At 43.9% G+C, this 22,050-nt stretch overlaps 1 protein-coding gene across 1 annotated transcript in view; it reads right to left on the bottom strand.

Annotated features, from left to right (window-relative positions):
- The window catches only part of SORL1 (sortilin related receptor 1), an 852,839-nt gene that overhangs the window by 663,137 nt on the left and 167,652 nt on the right, over positions 1-22,050 (bottom strand). Inside the window, exons 4-6 of the mRNA XM_078682321.1 lie at positions 19,628-19,789; positions 19,221-19,288; positions 506-686 (exon numbers count right to left, since the gene is read on the bottom strand). Coding sequence (XP_078538447.1) covers positions 506-686; positions 19,221-19,288; positions 19,628-19,789 — 411 coding nt within the window. The remainder of the gene's footprint in view (positions 1-505; positions 687-19,220; positions 19,289-19,627; positions 19,790-22,050) is intronic.

Genomic DNA, 22,050 nt, shown 5'->3' with positions numbered 1-22,050 from the left:
AATCCATCATCGTTCTTTAGCTCACTTCGCCACCCCAGTTCAGACCCAGCTATATGCAAATCAGCCTTGATCCTGTGTCTCATGGGAACAGTCCAGAACGAACTGCCAAGCCAGGTCTTCCCTGGACCGGAAACAGGCATCCTGCTTTGTGTTCTAAATCAGTTTAGACTATTTTACAAATAAACTACTTGTTTAGCATGCCCTGGTCCACAGATGAGGACAACTAAGGGGCTGTTGAGATATCCTTTGCATACAGGTCTTTTAGCTTAAGGATCTTCATCGCCCAGATCATTTAAGAATATTGGCATTATCTGGTCAATTAGTCAACTTTGTATGAAACCTCTTTTAGAAGTGCCTGCAGAGCTAAGAGCATTGTCGATTGCAATGAAAAAACAGAGTTGGTATGAAATGTAAAGGCATCTGGTTATAGAAAAGCACGATGGGGCATGAAACTAGTAGACTACTGAATCGGCTGTGTGATCACTTATATTTACTGTTCACCTACCAACGTTTTTGTAGCAAATAGGTACTTTTCTCGTATCTGAAAGTCATCAACATCCTCTATGATGATGTCTTTATTTTCCCATGACTGAAAGAAGTCTGTACTCCGTATTATTGTGGAGGTGCCGCTTGGTTCGTGACGCTCCACATAGATTGTGTTAGGCTTATCGTATGGCTCAACACCCCTGAAAAAGATCACAGCTGTATTAGTTGTTGATTAGATAATTCAGTTTAAGTGGATGCAACTTTGACTTTACCTATTTAAGAACAAACTATTGTAGCACACACAATTAGAGTGGAGAACGGCTAGCACAAACACTATTCTTAAATGTTGATTTCTACATTAATATCAATCCCCTCAAACAACAGTATATGCTGGAGACAGCATGGCAAAATGGTTCCAGGGAACCAAAACAAAGGTGAATTTAAGGAGCCCTCAGGCCTCCTTTCGTTTGAGTATTTGCTGGCAGCTTAGCTGTCTGGAGCCTCACGCCTATACAAATGTAATGGAGGGGAAACAAAGGCACACAGCTTATCACTTCACAAGTACTTAAGAGAGGAAGATATATTCATTTACTGTAAGTATGTCAGATGTGTTGGTCTGTCGCAATATTTACTCAAATAAAAATTTAAATACCACTCTTAGGTTTTATTTCTTTTATAGTGCAACTCATCTTAATGCAGGGGGGCAGAGCACTTTACATCACATGTGTACGTTATACATTGACAATAAATCACATGTTAATCAATGTACAGGATGTGTTGCATAGGACAGTGAGGGTTACAAGGTGCAGGGGTCACATGTCCTTCGTAGCTCACTGTGCTATATTAGATGGATTACAATTTATGAAATGCAAGTAACAAAAACATCTGTGTTAAAAGCAGTAACCCACTTACCCATCTACATTAAATGATAATCTGTCATTTGCGTTTACATGATGTGCTTCACAGGAAACATATTTACCCTCTATGCTACTGTGATTCAAAACCGGGTCTATGCAAAACATAGAACTCTCCAGCAAATATGTTAACCTCCAAAGCTATTTTACCATTATTATTTCTCTGAGATTTACTGGGCACACAAAGATCTTTGCCGCAGGTTCCTTAACCCCATAAGGTATTTTAAAATGCAGACTTTGCAACCAATTAAGTAGAACAGATATACTGCAGCATTTCTCCTTGTTGCCAATTTCTTTGTGGCAGAGTTAAAAAAAAATGTATAAATTGAGGCACAGAGTTGCGTCACTTTTTAGGCACAACCATCTCATTTGTTAAATATTGCAAAGAACTCAAATGTACTCATGACATCCTGCTAAACATATGTGTGAGGTCTTAAGGTCTGATGTCACTTCTTGTGATGTTACTTCCTGCCAGGTCATGGGTTGTGATCACACTTCCTGTGATGCCACATGCTGTGATGTAATGTGCAGTGATGTCATGTGTTGTGATGTCACTTGCATGCTGGCTAACTTGGTTAGTCCCACCACTTCTTTTTTTAGGGCGAGCCTGGCAGCGCGCATTATCTATCTGCAAAACATGTTGTATTTTCTAAAAGGGCTTTGATCCTGCCTGCTGCTTCCCATAGGTTGACTCCAGCGTCGCTCTTCCTTGCTGGCTCCTGATTGGTTTGTGCACCCGACACATCACTTCAATATGTAGCTGAGGAGCATTGCTCAACTACAGATTAATTCCCCTTAACTATTGATCACCAGCTTTGCTCAGGTACCATTTCTTCTACCCCCCTCCAATTCCCCATGCCCTAGAGCTTTATTCATACGTTCGCTCTCAGCCGCTTCACGGCCGTGCTGCTGTAACACACAGCATGGCGACCACTCACCCGCGTAGCTGGAGGGGGGGGGGGGCGAGGGGGGCGGTCCGCCCCGGGCGGCACCATTTTTGAGGCGGCCGCGCGGGCCGGCACTGGAGGCCCGTTGCAGCCGCGGCGGCAGTCCTGTCAAGTGTCACGCATCAGGCGTGTTACGAATGCATTTCAGTGTGGCAATCTGCATTACCGCACTAAAATGCATTGTCACGTATAATTACTGTGACTCTGAAAGCACAAAGTGTCGTGGACTGCGTGCGCTGTGATAATGGCTGCCTCACCTCACTCAGCTTCACTAGTGCAGTATCACAATGTATTATTGGGAACATTCACCCGCGGCACGGCTCTGACGCCTGACGTCATGAACCAAAGACTAGAAGGGCGGTCCCAGTCAGGTTGTGCTAGTACTTTGCAGCACATCCTGCTGCTGGAGCGCGGAGTAGTTTGAGGAAGGTGCCGCCCCTCCCTGCTGGCCGTTTTGCTGGTGGCGCCGGCCGCGCCGCAATTTGAATCATGGCGCCGTCGGCGTTTACAATACTGCTGCAGGCACCTCGCTCTGACCCGGGCTGCCGCCTTGCTTGTTGCTCAGCTGTTCATTTACTCCCCGCCGAATTATTGCAGCCGCCCTTACTATTTCTAAATTATAAACTAAATACGGCCTCATACAGACAAGCTACTGGAGCGTCGAGGACCTGATACTACTGACCCTGCAGCTACGTGCAGCCAACTTTGACGTCACCTCTTAAACTACGTGAGTACTTAATTTACATTTTTCAGTGTTCCCCAACGTTCTGTGCCACCCGGGTTTTCCACGAGACACCTAGTGCGAAGGAGGTTTCAGGTAGGGCAGGGCCTTATTTAGTCCACTATTCAGCCAGGGTTCCACACACTGGAAAGTTTGTCCCAGGGAGTGCTTTCTTTTGCAGTTTTTTTTAATATGGCGCGAAGGTGACCAGATGGTATAATTGAAGGGTTATACTTGCGCCACAGTTTCATTTCAAGGTCAAGTTCATTAGCTGTTTGGCACGTGGAAATTACATTATTTTCCCAGAATCACAATATTTTGGGCCGGTTAGTCAAGATTGGAACCTGGCTCCCAGTGCCAAAGTCAGCAGCCATTGATCATTTTTCCATGACCAGCACCACCATGTTCTGCATCGTGAATGCAGAAAAAAACAACAGATTTGGTTTGCCTTCTTACGTAATGCCATACCAAATTGTAGCAGCTGATGCCCCATACTACTCCTGCAAGGCTTCAGTGACGATGGAGCTACTCTACAATTCACCATCATGATCGAACACACCGATGTACGAGAGAATTTAGAACCGTCCTAAAAGATGCCCGAATATTTTACACGTTCTTGGCCAAATTATTTTAATTTGATCCAAAATTAAAACATTATCAAATTGGCAGCATGAAAATGTAAAATATTTTGTATGATTCAAATTCCCACTGCGAAATGTAAATTTCAGAAGTACGAGTCACTCATTGTGGTATGATGTAATGTTTTTACATAGCATTGATAATATAAAGCTTCTATTTTTTTACTTCAATCGCAGTCACAAGAAAGTAACGCTGTCTTGCGAAACAAATGAGATGTAGGGTTATCCTGATGTTAGCCAAGGAAAAGTTATCCGACTTACTAAAAATGGCATTTTGACTTATAATTCTGCAGTACACTATCAGCGCCACTTAAAACTTTTATAAATGGTCTTGGAATTATTGCAACTGTTAAGCAGATAAAATGGAAAACAAATTCTAGGTGCAGGATTAATGAAACATAATTACTGCAAGACGTTCTGATGTCTGTCGTGGTGCCAAGGCCTCGTGGAAAGCGCACATAAACAAATGTTCATTAAGAACTGCTTTTCATTTCATTTATTAGTATGTGCACAATGAAGATCATCTAATGTGTGTTTGGGATCTGGCAGCTTTTGACTTATCTTTGACCATGTCATGTATGTGCATGTAACTTGCATGATCGAGGTAACTATTAGCAGCAATACTACATGTCTCTCGGACATCTTTCAAGTGCTCACCGTCCTTTTTCCCCAGCACACTGCCCCCGCCCCCCACCAAGGGGCGGCAATCTGAGGGATAGCCCCGGGCAAGCTCTAGCTATGCCCCTGCGACCACTTGTTCTAAATTGGGATAAGCAGACAAGCACTTCCCATTAGTGATCATGGTCAGTTTTCATATTTAGTGCGCTTTGATATGCAGCTACCTACCGCACGGCACCTGCATAATTTTTTTAGTACTCCGGACCGTGCGTATCCAGACAGACAAGTCCCGCGGTCCACATTTACAAGCACATGTGAAGCATTTTCTTTTTCTTGCACATGCGCAATATGATCCTCCTTTCAGTTACTCGACTCTTGTAAGATGTCATCTTTTCAGTTTTTCCCCATATTATCCTGAGCTGAGGTCACGTGGTGGCTCTCGCTGTTGCGATTCCTTTTGGCCATTTAAGTCAAGCCATCACAAATCCATGACAAACACATCTTTGTTGACATCCCTCTAACGTTTAGCGATGGGGCAATGAGTTTCCAAGAAATAGGAATCCGTGCCAAAGCATGACCGAAACTTGGCACCTCAAAATACGCACACATATAAACAATAGCGCCTTCGCGCCTTCAAAAAAAATCTGCGCAGAAAATATCCGTCATTCACCTTAGTTTGTGAAATCAACATTCGTTTAAACGTGTTATCTGGGTACGATTTTGAGAAGTTTTGAGACAAAGTGTACGCCGTGACTGCGGCTCTGTGCATCCACGGTTTCCATGTGCTGTATAGTTAATTCTTTTATCAGAGTATTATGAAGCTATTGTGTTTATTTTTTTACTATGGATTACTGTGAATTAGGCATAGAGTGTTTAAACAGTGGAGCCGATGGTGGTGGTGGTGTAGTAGTAAGGAAAGCGGCTTCGGGAAATGCTTCTTCGATTTTTCGATTTTGGCTAATAATTGGTGATTGGAACGCGCTTATCTCTTCCACATTTCATGTGAAGGGCCACAGAACCAGGCTGGCTTTAAGCCGTGTAAACGCTCTAACAATACGAGTGGCTGAGCTTTTAATATTGGCACAATTATCACAGGCTTTTAAAAACTGCTCCTTATTGCAATTTGCAAGCCTCGTTTACTGAAATAGCATGGGTTGGTCACTCTAGTGGTATAGATCTATTAAAATCCTTAAGGTCAAACAAGCTTTCACGTGGGTTTCAGATTGTCAGAGGAATGCAACTGACATCACACGAGCCTTCCTCAACGCCGCCCAGGAAGAAGCGCGCAGCAGAGCAAAGTAGCAGGTGAGGGCATGTCCAGAGCAACGGGCAGGTGTAACAGACTCTCAGATTCACTAATTCACTCTGTCGCTTCCTCTATCTCTCTACACAACACACAATTCCCTGCCGCATACATCCAGTGCACACAACACATTTTCACATCTCATAATAAAATGCCACACATTTAAACTACACACACTTCTGCTCCACATCATTCCACAGTACATGCCACAATTACAAACCAGTCAAATAAAATCCACATAATTCAACTCCCCTCTATGCCACAAAATTCCACTTCACATATAACACTCTGCTACGCAATTCCACTCCATTCCAAACCATATAGTTACACTCCACACAGCACAATTCAATGCCAGATAATTCCACTAAACATAATTACATTCCAAGCTACATATTACACCACATATTTACACTCCACATAGATGCACTCAAATCCAAAACACAATTACACTCCACAAAATAAATTCAACTTCACAAAATACCACATAACTACCCACCACATAATACCACTCCAAACCATGCCACTTAACTCCACAAAACACCACACAATTCTAAACCACACAACATAAATACACCCCATACAATACCACTCAGTGCCACATAATTACACACCACACAATTACGCTCTACTCAATACTGCATGAATACACCCCACATAAATGCACAATATGGCACATACCAGCAATCAACATAAATACACTCCACACCATAACATATAATTCCAATTAGCATAATTTCACGCAACACCATACAGTTCCCCGCCACCCAATTCAGCTCCACACATTTCCAATACACACCACACAATCCCACACCAAACCACATATAACTACACAACTCACCACATATCTCCAACAATTTTCCACATCATGCCACAAATTTCAACAGTACACCACATAATTAAGCTCCACAACACGCCAATACATAACACACAATACCATTCCACATAATTAACTTCATAAATCACAACCTCACTCTACATAATTACATTACACTTAATTACACAACTCCACACCACACAATACCATGCCACAGAATTCCACAACAAACAAAACCAATACAACCCATCACTCCCTTACACTTCCACCAACCCAGTCATCTCTCCACAACACACCCACTGCCCCCTCCTCTCTTTGTCACACTCCCAACACCTACTCCCATCTTGCAATCCCACTGCCTCCTCTTTTCCCTCCCTCACACTCCTCATCTCCTCTGAATAATACCTGTTGACACATGCTATCTTCCTGTACGTCATCACGCTGTGCAGTAGTCCACCTCCTGTGTACCTCCCACCCAGAGTGCCCCTCCAACTCGTACCTCTCTCTCGTACCATGTCTCACCCCTCGTTCTCGCTCTCCTCTTCTCACCTCTCTCGTGTGGTTTACTTCAGGCCTTGAGCCTCTTCCTCTTCGGGTGTCTTCCGCGAACACAGAGGCTCCCTCTTTCAATGTCTGTAGCCTGCTGGCCACTTTTTTTCTCTCTTTATTACAAACTTTCTGCTCCTCTGTCTGGAGTTCATTCACCACTTCGTGCACATACTACCTAACCATCTCTTTCCTCCTTTCTATCTATACTCCGCAGCTCCCACCCCTATCTATTCACCACGCCACACTATTCCACTACACAAATATACTACACACCATACCACCCCACCCCACACAATTCCACAACTAACAATTACAATCCAACCCACATAATTTCACTCCACACCACGTACATCCACAACACTGCTAACAAAAACGCATGGGTAAAATTCATTATCATTTACAACACCAATAACGAACTCTCTCAAATGCGAGACCTATTGCCTTGCAAATGCTTGTTAAGGACTTGGGCCCGGTCTAAAGGGGGGTGGGTGGTACACACTGGGTCACATATGAAACAGGTGGGGCCACCTACAAACGGATTGTAGAAAGTGTGTGTGCAGGTGTATTTATGCGCATTTACAGACATAAATTATATATATATATATATAAAATATTATCCAGTGTCGGTTGCCACTGGGTAGCTATAGTTAGGTCAGCATTTCCATAGGAAATGCGCTTTTTCTGTTGCTAACTACTTTGGCACAGTTTGACAAATCAACATGATACCTTCCAAAAAGGGCTCTTTTCTGCCTAGAAAGTTTTGGGGTGATCCATCAAGCGGGAGTCTAGAAAAAAGGGGTGTTCAAAATGCAAAATTCCTATGTATTTTCCATAGACTTCTTTAAGCAGCACTATCGCAAAAACTATTGGAAGTAATTACACCAAATTTGACACCTTGGTGTGCAGATTGTGCTTTTTGTAAAATTGTTTAAATCAGTTCAGTAGTTTTTGAGAAATTAAGATTTACATATATTTGTATATCTGGACGGTTGGGTCCGCGAGGGCCTCGCAAGAGTCCTGTGGGAGCGCAAATTTTAAAAAAGAGTTCAGATTGGCCCCGCAAGCTTTATTCCCCCGTGGGCCATCTCGCTCCCATGGGAAGATTCCAGAGGGAGTGAGCTTAGGTTGGCTGCCAGAAACATGAGCGGAATGCTGCTGGCTGCCATTACAGGAATTGGGGACTTATTCACCTGCCCTGAAATTTAAACAAAAAAAGAAATTATAAGGAGGCAGTGTAGGGATACCTTTCCCTCCAAGAGCCCAACAGGGGGATCCAGAGGGACCCACAGGGGCCAAAATAAATAAATAAAACCGCACATTGTGCTGCAATCCTGCTGGAGTCCAGCTGGAATGCAGCACAAAAAAATGATTGCCAGTTGGCATTTTATGGGATGTGTACATTTAAGAGGAAAGCAGTAAGATGTATTCAGGCCTGGGGAACCCATCCCCCAGGGCCCAATGTATTTAATGAGGGAAGGCCCCCTTCCCCCAAGCCTTTAAAAAAGACCCTGGGGACATCATTCCCTGGGGTCAGCTCACCTGCTATGTCCCGAGAACCTCAACAGTGGTCTCCCTGCTGGCACCTGCGCAGGAAGGAAAATGTGTTAGCTCCCATCTGGCAGAACCATTTTCAAATCTCCCGCCAAACTGAAGCAAACACAAAGTCTGCACAATCACATAATTCCACTTGCGCTGACTATAACTAGCTCATTTCTGTGATTTTAACCTTTTATTCTGGGAATTTCTCAGGTTTTTTTATATAAAAAAAAATCAGATCTTTTTATTACACTTAACTATAACGTAACTTTAGCCCTTAGTTTTTTCAGTGTGTATAAATATACGCACACACACATATATATACAAAGCCTTCCGACAAAGGTTCAGACCGAAACGCGTCAGTTAGTTTGCTGGAGTTCTAATAAATAATTTAAAGTACCTCCGTGAGTGCTTTCCTTCTTCTGCGGGAGACACGCTTTTGGGAGGTGGAGCAGTACCTGATTTGCGAGCGCACCCTCGCAACGGAAGCACCCGCCTGGGAGTGCGGTGCCCTGGTGTCTTGTGAAGCTGAAATATATATATATATATATATATATACATATATATAGATATAATCATATGTATATACACAAACACACACACAGGTCATATCAATTTGTGTATCAAGGTGAGCTATTGTGTTTTTCCCTCCATGTGATCTTACATGGAGCAAAAGTCAACATCCCTCGAGGAGGGGCCAGGACAAATACAGTTGGCCTGCCTCTAAGTACGCCAGTGTTACCGAATGCCTCAGGACTTCAGGCAGCAAGGCACACACCAATCTTCTATTTAGACCCCTTTCTCTACCGTTGACACTGTCTTGTACTATGAGAGCCCCCTTCTGCCGGCTGCACTATTTTCATTTCCTGCTGGGCCGTTAATAACGTACCTCTCCACACACTCGCGAGACTAACTCCCTCTTCTCCTACATGTAAACAGGTCGAACGACTATAGATCAGTCTGTGCGCCATATTGCAACTGTTCTCTGTGCAATAGTGAAGCTTGAGAAATCTTACCACCATGGAAACGACCCACTATTGTCGTCAAGAATACTTAAAATTCCGACAAGTAAAAGGAGTTGTATGTTGCAATGTTCGACGAGCTTAAAAGCACAGAGATACATTTAAGATCAAAAGGGCACAATAATGAAAAGACATACGTTAACTACAGCAATTCAATTACAAAACGCGAGAAGCAAAAATAGATAACCACAGCATATAGCACCATACTGAATGCTATTCATATCCACGGCCAACAACCAATATGCATTTCCAGAGCAGGCTAGAAAAAAGAAACGTACTCTAGGGGAAACATTACGGAATGATTTTAAAAATGGTACATTTGTCATCTATTTTTCATAACGTATAATGGCTCATTTATTAATCTAAATGTTATGGAGGGATAAAGGAAGTGCGACTGATACGATTTATAACATGAATTAAATAACCCACTGTCACCCAAAAGGAACTTTCTATAGGGCGGTTTTTTGGGGCTACTTGAAAAGAAGGGGACAGGGTAGTGGGCCCAAAAACAATGGTATATTCCAAGTATTTTAAACTTGCAATATAGAACGCATTGAAAGGGGGTTAGCAGTCCTCATCCACAACATTTGTACATCAAGTTCCTCAATTTGTTTAAATATAGTGACTGTATCAATTCACCACTCACTACCCATTTTCCCTTACAGAAAATACTGCTCTCTGGCTACGTTTCCTTGAAATACATTTTTAAAAAAAGGTCATTTCTTCAAGTAAAATTATTATATGTGCATTTCTTTTTGGGTGGTTTTCCTGTGCTAGTGATTTGTCCCCCTTTTGCTATGTAGTCTCTACCAAAAGCAGATGTTTTCACACAAAAATGCAACTTTTGGATCATAATTGTATTGTGATCAGCACCCTTAGCTTCTTGACCAGTCTGCTAAAAGCACAGGAAGTAATTGTTGTGCTATAGGTTCTCGTTTTTATGTTTGAATTTTTTGGGAGCAATATTTGTTCTGAGACTTATTTTGAAAACCCTAGATTGTTTTTTTGTAATATAAAAAACAACACTCTTTAAACAAACATATTTGCTTTTCGTGTGTCTAAGGATTCTCACCTCTAGAGGGCGGAATTTGTTTGTCATGTGGCACAGGCATTCTGTAGGCTCTTCAGCTCTTTGGATCAGCTGTCCTGCCTTAGTAGTACTGTGCTTTCAATGGGGTTAGAATGGGATGGACAGTGGGGATGTAGCGACTAAGGGGAAGGGAGATGGGTCAGCTACCCAGCAACCTATGATGCACCATGATGTGTAGGTAAAGAAACTGAAGATTAAAAGGAAGGATGAACTGGTGCAGTAGAGTGGTGTAAAATAGATTGATGTAGAGTGCAGTAGCCCAGAGTAGGGTGGTGTATAGTTCAGTGGCAGAGGGTGTAATGTTGCAGAGCAGTGTGTCGTAGAGTGCAATGATGTAGAGTACAGTGGTGTCGAGTGGAGCAGAGTAAAGTGGTGCAGAGTGGAATGGAGTAGAATGTTGCAGAGTATAGTGTCGTATAGTGCAGTGGTTCAGATTAGATCGGCATAGAGTGCAGTGACAGAGTGTATTGGTTTTGAGTAGAGTGGCGTAGAGTGCAGTTGAGTGTAGTGGCATGGCGTGGGGTACAATGCAGCAATGTGGAGTGGGATGGCGCTGAGTGGATTGTTACAGAGTGAAGTAAAGTGGCGTAAAGTGCCGTGGCTTAGAGTGGATTGGCATAGAGTTTAATTGCGAAGAGTGCAGCGGTGCATAGTAGAGTGGGGGTAAAGTGTATTGGCACAGAGTATATTGGTGTAGAGAAGAGAGGCATTGAATGAAGTGGCATTCTAAATAATAAAGAGGAGAAATCTAACTCTTGAAGTCAAGTATTATAGAGACAATGGTGAATGAAACTACAGAATCAGGAAAACTTAAGGCATAACGACAGTAGTGACAGTCGAGTAGGAACAGCCCAGATGAGTGTCTTAGCAGGCTAAGATGGCAGACACTCATCTGAGGTCCATTGCCATCATGATTAATCTGTCAATATCCATAGCGCAAGAGGAGCACCCAACACCACACAGGAAGGCAGACGGCTTCCTGAATCCCCATCAGCCTACTGAAGGACAGTTGGTAAAATTTGTGACAGCAGGGATCCGAAAGCCAGAGCAGCTGTGGTAGGCAGAGATTATTGGCAATAAAGACAGTGCTGCGGCATGACCTGGTGCACAGCTGCATGGAAGTCAGCAGTGGGCTGAAGGGGTGGCCATGACTGAGCTGAACTGGACGACTGTGGACACAAGCAAGGGCAGTAGATTAAGCAGCACAGAGTGGCAACCGGGTGGACGGAGAATTGCTGTGCCCCTGAGCGATGCGAGCCTGCAGCCCAGCCTCTTTCAGGAGCAGGCGCACCCAAGGCAGTGAGGCCCAGGACGCAATAATAAGGCAAGGTAGTAATGTGGAGCAGAGAATCGCAGCCTGTACTGGAAGACACTTGCAATGCCCAAAGGAACTGGCAGAGGTTAGGTGAATCCCACAAAGGCACATGACTCAGAAGAGAGTGCATCGTTGCAATGTTGTGGGCTGTGCAGCCCTGTAGGGGAAGTGAGTTCCTTGTTGGGGGTACTGCAGTGTGGGGCCTCGACTTATGAAAGAGGCACTGGAGATCAGCCTGCTGGCCAGAAGATGTTTGATGGTCCTATCTCTCAGTCTGAGGTAGCACAGGATAGTTATAACTAGCCGTATACCAGAACCAATATTTGCTGAGCCTATTTTTTGTGTCCTGCTACACACCTCTCATGGGCACACATATGTTCAAGGATAAGCAAGTACTACTACCTTTACAGGGGAACACTGATATGTACACAAAGCCAAGATCTACCCTTGGCAGGCAGAAGCTGACAAGGGTGCAGGTGCTGACAAAACATGTGCCCATAAACCCCCATGTCATCAATCTTGCTGCCCCTCCAGGAATCACAACAGTCGCTAAATGGTAAGACAGGGAAATGGAGTTCAGATCTTACCTTGCTCAGACAAGACGTGAGGAACACCCTAAACGGAGTGACAGACTGCAAACCACATCTCTGAGGTTGAAGACACTCTCCACGCATTCTAGACCATGACTGCCAGACTCCAAAGGGTTGTCCAGCAGCTGGAGGCCCTCATGGACACAGAAGGGCACTTCAGAAGGTATAATATCAGGATTGTGGGCATCTCAGAGGGATCGGAAGGGTCGATTCCAAAACAGTTCATAATGAAGTGCCTGCAAATCCTGGTTCCCAAAGGAGTTGCATTGAGGAAAGGGCCCACAGGTTGCTGGCCTCCGTCTGCTGCCTGGGCCACCATGGTAGCCTGTGATTGAACGAATCGTCAAATTCGCAGACAGGGACACAATCTTAATTGCCACACGTAAACCAGGCAAGCAGATGTGTGGTACATCTCGTCACAATCTCTTCAGATGTCACTCTCAAACTGCAGCAACAACGCCAGTCTTTGCTAGTGGTAAAACGGAAAATACATGTGATGCAACAATAGTACATGCTGTTCCCAGCACTACTTAAAGTGATCAATGAGGAAAATAACCTCTCTTTCTGACACCTGGGTAGTGCATAGAACTAGATAGAGGATGACCAAAAAGCTGGCAAAACCATGCCTTGCGACAGGGCTCCCCAGAGAAGAGGGAGGTTGGTGGCCATGGAGGCAGCTGCCAAGATACACCTCACGAAATAGGATTCAACTGCTCTGAATAGATGGAGTCAGCCAATTGAAAGCTCTTGAGACCACTGTCAGAAAGCAAGAGACCTGGTGACAGCAGAAGTACAACTTGATCTGGGTCCTGTCTGGCCTCTCCCATGACTTGGGGCATATAACAGGTGTGAGCTTTATCTGCACATTCAACATCTAAGGGGCTAATATTTCCCTCTACAGTCGCGTTCCAAAGCTTAGTCTTTTTTTTCATTCTACAATGTATTCTTTGTTGGGGGAGAGGGATGTTTTTCAGTTGGGGTTTGTTATGGGTGGACAGATATTTCCGCAGGGGAAGTATAGGCGAGGGATAGTACAGGGAGGATACTTCCAAGCCAGAGTTCAAGCTGTAACAAGTTTCTCATGCACATTCACCAAGTGAACACAATCACCAAACAACATATTAGAAAACAGGAATGAGGTAGCTCGGAGAGGGTACAAATTCCTATCCCAAAACTTGAAAGGACTCAATAACCACATCAAACAGGGGCCGGTCATGCACTTTGCCGAATGGCATTACCCACGGGTCCTGCCGCTTCAGGAGATGGATTTATTGGGGACAAATTGCTCGCTTCTGGGTAGGCATGACCTTCGCAGGGTGTTTCACATAGGCTACACTTGCAGATCCATCGGTGGCCCTCCTCCTAAATAAATAGTTTCTATTGGTAACCCACCAAACTGAAGCTAATAGTCTGGTCAGGTATATTAGGGGCATTGCACAGAGGCAGGACTGGTCCCTTCTCCTCGTTTATGTACACTCAGCTATTCGTGAGGGAACACTGAAGGAGCTAATTGCACTACTGTCCTAGGTTGCTTGTGCTACGGTTCAGGGTGGGCCTGGCTGCTCGGGCTTTACTGTTCCCTCTGGTGCAGGGTCAAGACTGAATTGCATATGGCTGGGTCCGAACTAAGGTGGCATGGTGAGCAAAATAATGATGAACTGGGATGAGGCCCCAAGTTATTATCAGTGGGTTAGGTTAATGTGTGCAGTTCATCCATCACTATTTGTATAGTTCAAATTATCTTCAAGACCCAGCAGCACCAGGGAGCTGAGGAATGGAAATACTGCAGGTATAGAGTATGGCTTCAGTCCAGATTCTAAACCAGGGCCACATCCCTGGAGGTTTTACTTCTGGGAGCAGTAGGCGACTAGGGCAAATTGACACAGCTATAGCCACGTCATGAAAGATTAAATTACCTGAGTATGCGTACTCCTTTGGACCAGTCTTCTTCCTGGGAACACAACATAGCCCAACTTATAAAAAGCAATGGCATAGCCAATAGGTCTCGCTTTTGGGACCTTATAAGTATTTAGTTATGCAGCAAAATATCCTTGGTGCAACAACATCAACTGTTGCATGGCTTAACACTTATAAGATCCCAAAGGTGAGACCTATTGGCTATGCCAATGCTTGTTTTTATTGCAAGTAGCTAACACAGAAAGCAAAAATAAAAAAAGAAACAAGGGCACCTACAGAATGTGGTCACCTCACACTTTTATTAAAAATAAAGGAGTCTAAATGTAAAATAACGTTCACTAATGTGACTGTTTCACTAGTAATTTTATTTTTTTAGAAAAGTGCTTAAGTTGTGCTTTGTATTTTTTTTTAATATAAAATCTTGCCCCAACCAAGCACTCAGATGGCAGGTAGCTTCCCCGTCACAGTGTCACTTAGACAGTAGATCCCATTAACTCTAACAAGCACTGGTAAAGCCAATAGGTCTCTCCCTCTCACCTCCCCCCCCCCCGAACCTATTGACTTTGCCAAAGCATGCTGGTGATGCTCTACAGTTTCTGGCGTCTTCCTGATGCAGTGCTGAATCGTCATATATAAATAATTACATTTTTAAAAGACGCAATGTTTCGACTGCTGCTGACCAGTGCGTCATTCCACTAATGCCTGAATCTGTGATGATGTATGTGTGCAACAGCAACATGACACGGACACCATTTTCTTTAATATTTCATTTACCGATCCAGGATAATGGATGCTACACAGCTCGGTAAATAAAACAATAAATACGTTTTAGAGTAAAGTGCACTGCAGAGGAGTTAAAGGAAGCACGAATGTCGGGAGCAGGTGGGGCGAGGATGGTAAAGGTATTGCACCAAGAATTGAGCAACAGGAATGATGGGAGGAAAACCACACATGGAGAGAAGAACACAGAGCAAGGGGGCGGGCTAGAGGAGAACATGGCATGTGTGGGCTTGAGAAGAAGCATAGAGAGATGGAGAAGCACAAACAAGTGACAGGAACACGGAGAACTGGGCATGACACACAAGGAACATCATGGAACGTGAAGGGATGAGAAATACACGAGAGAAACACACAGAAGGCAGGAGTGGGCCTTTGGGGGCAGCACGAGTGGAGAGAAGGCAAGAGCTACAAAACACGCACGGACACCTGACCCTGCTCTTGCTAAAACTCCGGGAAAGCAATTGCACTAACCAGTAAGGGCCAATTTAGGAATAAGTATCTAGAAGCTAAAAAAGTCACCTTCACAAGCAACTACATGAAAACTCAGTTGTGCTTCTCAAGGCCTCAAATTGAAAAACAGGAAAAAATTGTTGTTCCCTGGTACTCACAATACAGCTGGTTATTGTTCACAATATATACTTAACTAAAGATTTTTATTTGTGTTTAAAAACTCTACAAGGGTGCGTGTGTTTTTGTACACACAAGACCAACTAAAGACATTCAACTGCACAGTCGGGAGCTGTACCACAAAGTTTACAAACCAGAGTGCTCCAGTTGAACACCCTACCCTCCAAAAAGCTTAGAACCCAGATTTATATTAGCCCGATTTCAACATCAACATAAAAATAAAGAAAGTATTAGAAGCGGACATCACTGAAAGTTAATTTAGAGCAGTACTGCAGAAGAATATGGAACAAAACGAGATGACACACATTAAAATAAAATAGCCGCCAAAAACAAGGCACAGGCACAATGCTAATGAATATCAGCAAGACAACATAGATACATGAAGTCAGGCACCATCGAAAAAGGACAAGAACTTCCAGCCATGGATCCGGCGGTACGCGGAAAAACTGAAACATTAAGTCAAAGCCAAACCAGATAGAAGACTGAATGAGTCCACATCTGCCGGCACGACATACCAAAAGTCGAAACCGCAAGGAGAGATAAGCGACCACGATAAAGAAAAACAGGTATTGGAGACCGCGAAATAGATCATGTTCCTTAATCTGGGTGTACAAGGACTTTTAGTACACCTCGCGCCATGAGCACTGGGCACCCTGAGTAGCATGCGCACAACCCTTTCCATAAGTACAAGAATACTGGGGAGCTGGATTTAAAGCGATTTCTACCAGCATGGCCATATTGAGTGTCACCAAACGGAGGTGTCGCGCGCTCAAGGTCCCGCAGTAAATACAAACATTTTTTTAAAGAGTTTCACAAGAGGCAGTAGAGGCACCTGTTTCCCTTGCGCTTCTCTTGCGGAAACAAGAGGGGGCACCATATGTTTGCAAGGTAATTACAAACATATGGTGTCTGAGCTCGCTCCCGCAAGAGAATCGCCAAACGTGCACGCGTTGCCGTTCAAGGCAATGCAACGCGTTCACGTTTTTGCCTGGAAGCTGAAGCCATTACTAAAGGTATTTTTCCTACGCAGCGCGTTGGACTTTCTTGCCGCTCTCTATTTTAGCCAGGATTGCTGTATATAAAATTATATCCCTCCCTCGTTAGCTCTATATGCTCCAGAATTTCCATTTTGAAATTTCTCCATCAGCCTTTGAGAGATGACAAAGTTTCTACAGATCCTACATCTGGGCGGGTAACAACCCAGGACATCCTTCAACAAATGCATAATGCACACATATGATAGAGTCTTGGGGGCCACAAACCTTCTGCTCTACTATTGGCAGTGCGTATGCTCACCATAAATGTTTGGCTGTTGGCTACAGACATGATCATTTAGAGATAGCGGTATTTGGGGAGGAAGACGGTGATCAACTACTTATATAATTTGGGGGCATGCCAGCCTTATCCGAGGCCACAAAATCGACATTGTAGACCTGGAGGAGCACCCTACACCGCCTACAATGGTTGAAAATTCCCACGTAGGAGATGCCACTATGGATTGGGACGCTGGCTGTCTGGTGCAGGCTCAGCTTGTGACCTTAGAAGATGGGACAATAAAGGGCTCTTAAAACTGGGGTACGCGTGGAAGGGACACACAAGGGCCTCTGATGATCTTAATGGGGAGTACGAACTGCTTAATCAGCAGATTTTTTGCAATTGAGCATGTTAGTACCCATTAGAATATCCCCATGAGCCTCTCTCCGAATTTGGCCCACTGGTGGCCAGGGTGATCATGGATCCCTTGTGGTCACATGGAATTTCTTGGGTGGATCGTTCCCAGATTGTCAACCTCCCTGACCTGAAGGTTGCCCTTCAGTCGAAATGGCAGGAAGATGTGAGGACCGTAGGTGAGAATGAATGGAGAGAGGCACTGATTGTGCCACACGTGCTTCAGATATTGCCGCTTCTTCACCTCATTCGACTTAACTCCTTGCATGGGATTCATTACATGTCAGAAAGACTGTGGAGAATGGGCAGCAGGACAAACCTGAATTGTGTCAGACGTTCTGAGATGAAGGGGGCATTCATACACAGCCTGGTGCTGCCAAAGTTTCAGGACGTTTTGGGACCAGGTGGAAAGGGTAATGGAACATGTATTGGGAAGGGCAGTTCAGTTTACCTCTAAGATGTATCTAGTGAGGTTGTTGGCTAAAGAGGGAGGGCACGAATGCAGCTGACTGCTATTGGAAGTGGGATGCACCATTGGCAAGAGAGACATAACACACAGGGCTCTCCAGGGATGCCCCCTCCCTCAAGTGGCAGAAAGGCATGGAATATTGTGCACTCATGGAAAATTAGGTGCATTTGGCCAGGGGATGTCATCACAAACATAGCAAATTCCGGGGGTAGTGGAAGTCATATCCGTTTGAAATCACACTGAAGGCCTGCATGCTGATACTCCTGGAAATAGACTCTTGAGGTACTACAAGTGCCTATAGTGGTATATGACCATGGGTAATTTATCTAGATGTAATTCACAAGGCATGAGGTTACACTTGCTGTATGTTTTCGCAATTGGTTAACCTGCTCCTACGTGCACTGCATGAGCGATGGCTTAGCATCAATGGTGATGTGACTTTTACATTCTTGGGGCTGTTTGATATGGAGATTAAATGTCTCAGCTGGCAAGCTGTAAACCCAAGGCGAAAGGTGCAATAGCAGCAAGCTGACAATGGGATGGGTGGGAAGCGATGGGGGCAGCAGGCTGAAAATGGAGCGCTGGCAGCAGGGTCTGGACAGCAAATGGACAATGGAGTATGGGTTGGAGAGCAGTGGCAGCAATCTAACAGAGGGTGGGCTGGAACAGCTGGTGAAGCACACGGACAACGCGGGTAGGCTGGAGGGGCTGGGGAAAGCAAGTGGACAGGAGGGACGAAAAGGGCAGGCTAATAACAGTGGGTGGGCGAGAAGGAATTGGGCAGCAAGCTGACAACAGAAGGTGGGAAAAGGGATGGGGCACCAAGCAGACAATGAAGGGGGAGTGAGGGGCTAATGCAGCAAGCTGAAAATTGAGGGTGGGCTGGAGGGTCTGCAGGAGCAAACTGACAATGACGGAGGAGTGGGATTGGCTGGGGAGCAAGCGGACAGGCAACAGAGGGGTGGGTGAGGACACGGGCAATGAAGGGTGGGCGAGCAATGAATGTGGGAGCACATGAAAAATAGAGGGAGGGTGGGAGAGGCTAGGGATTTGTATATACTGTTATATTATTACTTGACGTACACAAATGTATCGGTAGCATTCACATTTTGCTCTGAATGTTGACCCTTTGTCCCGAATCTTTACAGCCCCTGCCCAGAAGGTGCCTCTATGACAGGTGGTCCCCCTAGCAAAGTAGCCAAAGGCAATCACTTACCAGGAAAAGGATTTAACGTGCTCTTGAACCATGATCCAAGTTTGCCCAAAATCCTCCGACTTCCAGAGCTGTAATTAAGACAGTACACAAATGAATTAGAGGTATAGTCTTAAACAATTGCAGGGACTGATTGATTTGTGTCAGGAATGTAACTTTCCGGACTAATTTCCATACCACCACAGCCTGCATGTGTGCCTATTTCCACATTAATTGCTACTGTAACCTGATCATAACATTATTGCAGTATGACTTACATATACAACTGTGAGACCAAAACATGTAAAATGACTTATGAAGAAAATCTAAAATACAGACTTAGGGTTTGGTACTCTAATTTAATTTTGGGAATTAAGTACAGAGATCATTGAGGCTTATTTTAGAGGAATCTAATGTCAGAGCTTTCTTACCTGTTTATTTGGCCCAGATTTGTCAATCCCCAGCACAAGGTTGGGGTTTGTATTGTGCAAGAGCAGGTCTGTTGGTTTGAAAGGAACAGAGAAGCCGCGAACATTAGTGCAGAAATCGAACGAGATCCACAGGTACTGGGCAACGGCATCCACAAAGATGTACTAGTGAAGAAGAAAAGAGAAATATTAAATGTAGCCGAGCCAAGGGTCTCGCTTGGCTCCAAGGCCCCATAGGTGAGCGAAGAAATTAAAACATTTCTATCAAGAAAGTTAAATATAGGCACAAACGTAAAAATTTGGCCACATCTATTCAAATTTCAAAAGTGTGTACTTCTTCAACACATGGATGCTTTTCCCCTTAGTACATCAGACTGCATCACTACATTTTGAGACATTTATTACAAGTGATTATTTATGAACATCAGCTTAAGATCATTTCTCCCTTTCGTCTTATAATAATGCCATTAATGAACTAAAAGGCTAGTCAGTTACTATGTGCACTAGAGTCTTACTGTATATAGTGAGCGAGAAGCCAAGATATTGTAAGGAGCACACTCCTCTTGGAAGATTGCTGTCTACTTGGGCCATGCCTGAAATTTGACTGGAGGCGCTACGATTACTCACGGAGCTGGTGTACATGTTATTTTGAGGATTGATTCTTTATTATGAGATTATGATTGGACTGTTGCACCCGATACTGGAACAAATTAGCGGTTTCTGGCCCATTTCACATACATTTTTCTACGATATATATCTGATGCATACAAATTTGCCCTGAAGAAGTCTATGGATCATTCCACATAGACGAAACACGAGTTGGCTAGGAGTCAAACTTCTGTTGATGACTTGTGCATGAAAATAAAGAACAGAAGAAAAATTCTGTGGAGATAAATTTGTGTGAACTTTTCTGATTATTATGGACTTGCTTTGCTCAGGATATTAACAATTTGTTTCATTTTATGTGTGGGCCCTTTGCCTACGCAGCTGGGTAACGGTGGGTGGCCATTATCTATATCCTTGAGCAGTCGTATGGGATTATTAGTACTTTACACGACTCAGCGTAATTTATACCCTTCCACCTTTTTCGCTCCATTGCCTTACTATATATAGTCTATAACATTAAACACAAAGGGCTTTTGTACAGATCACATCCTGAACTCGGTTATTTCAAGGTGCTCTCGTAAGCAAAAGTGAAGGACAAAATATATGTTGAAATAAAATATTGGCTTAGGGTCACACAATTTGGTCAAGCAAGTAATTCACATTGTGCAATTAACCAATAGTTAGGTACCTCTTTCCCTCGCCTGTCACTCAACGGTGAATGCTTTCTCTTTTATACTTGGCCTATCGGGTTAGAGTGTGGAAGGTAGACATAAGACACATATAAGCTTGGCTCGAAGGTCCAAGAGGACCTTGAGATGAGCCAGGACCAGGCATTTGACTCAAGCCTGGCGTGAACCTTCTGTGGCTTGCCCACCTCTAAACAACATCAGCCTCAGTTGGCACGGTTTAATGTGTGGGCTGCAGCCAGGAACGTGCGTAAACTTTTACTGAAAACAATTCCTTCCATCACATATTGTGTCAGTAATGTAAATTCCATTAGTAGACATCTACAGAAAATACTGTGACTCTTCAGGAACTTTTAAACTGAACTTCCAAGCGTAGTAAAATTTACTTTTTTAGGTCGAGCATTCCAGACCTCTTGTATATACTTTAGTATATATTTATATGTGTATGTACTTTGTGGGCTCTGGAGATCAGCCCTGGGACTTTTCTTCTGCATAAGGACTTTTTCGTCAGTTCAACTGCCTCTATTTAACTGTCTTGATAGAGGTAGAGGTCAGTAAAATGCCAGAATTGCTTACTGCTTGTTCAACTGCCTCTATTAAACTGCCTTGATAGAAAAAGACCAGTAGAGGTCAGTAAAATACCAGAATTGCTTTCTGCTGAGGGACTTTCTTTGTTTTAATTTTTCTGGCAACTGCCTCTATTTAACTTTCTTGATAGAAAACGACCAGCAGAGGTCAGTAAAATACCAGAATCACTTTAGCATTCTCTAGATTTCAGTCCATACAAATGTTCTTCCACGAGCACTCGGACAATAATATTTTTTTCAAATCTTGTATTTTAAGTGATATGACCGCCAAAGGCCCTGATTTTATATTAAAAACAGAGCTTTGGCCTATATCATTTCCCGCTGAAAGGCAATATTTCTCTCCATGTGTTCCCATACCTGGTGTGTCACGCTGTTTGGTGCTTACTTTCCCTCCATGTTAAAGAACAGTAGATGCTTCAGCACCCAGCGTAACGTGCTGCATAGCTAAATACATATAAAGTCCCAAAGGCGAGACCGATTGCATCGCAAATGCTTGTTTTTACAATGCATTGTATATATTTTACTGTTATCCACAATCTTAAATTTA

Source organism: Lissotriton helveticus, chromosome 3_1, assembly GCF_964261635.1.
Source record: "Lissotriton helveticus chromosome 3_1, aLisHel1.1, whole genome shotgun sequence".
Classification (NCBI taxonomy): domain Eukaryota; kingdom Metazoa; phylum Chordata; class Amphibia; order Caudata; family Salamandridae; genus Lissotriton; species Lissotriton helveticus.
This window is presented reverse-complemented; position numbering and strand designations above follow the sequence as displayed.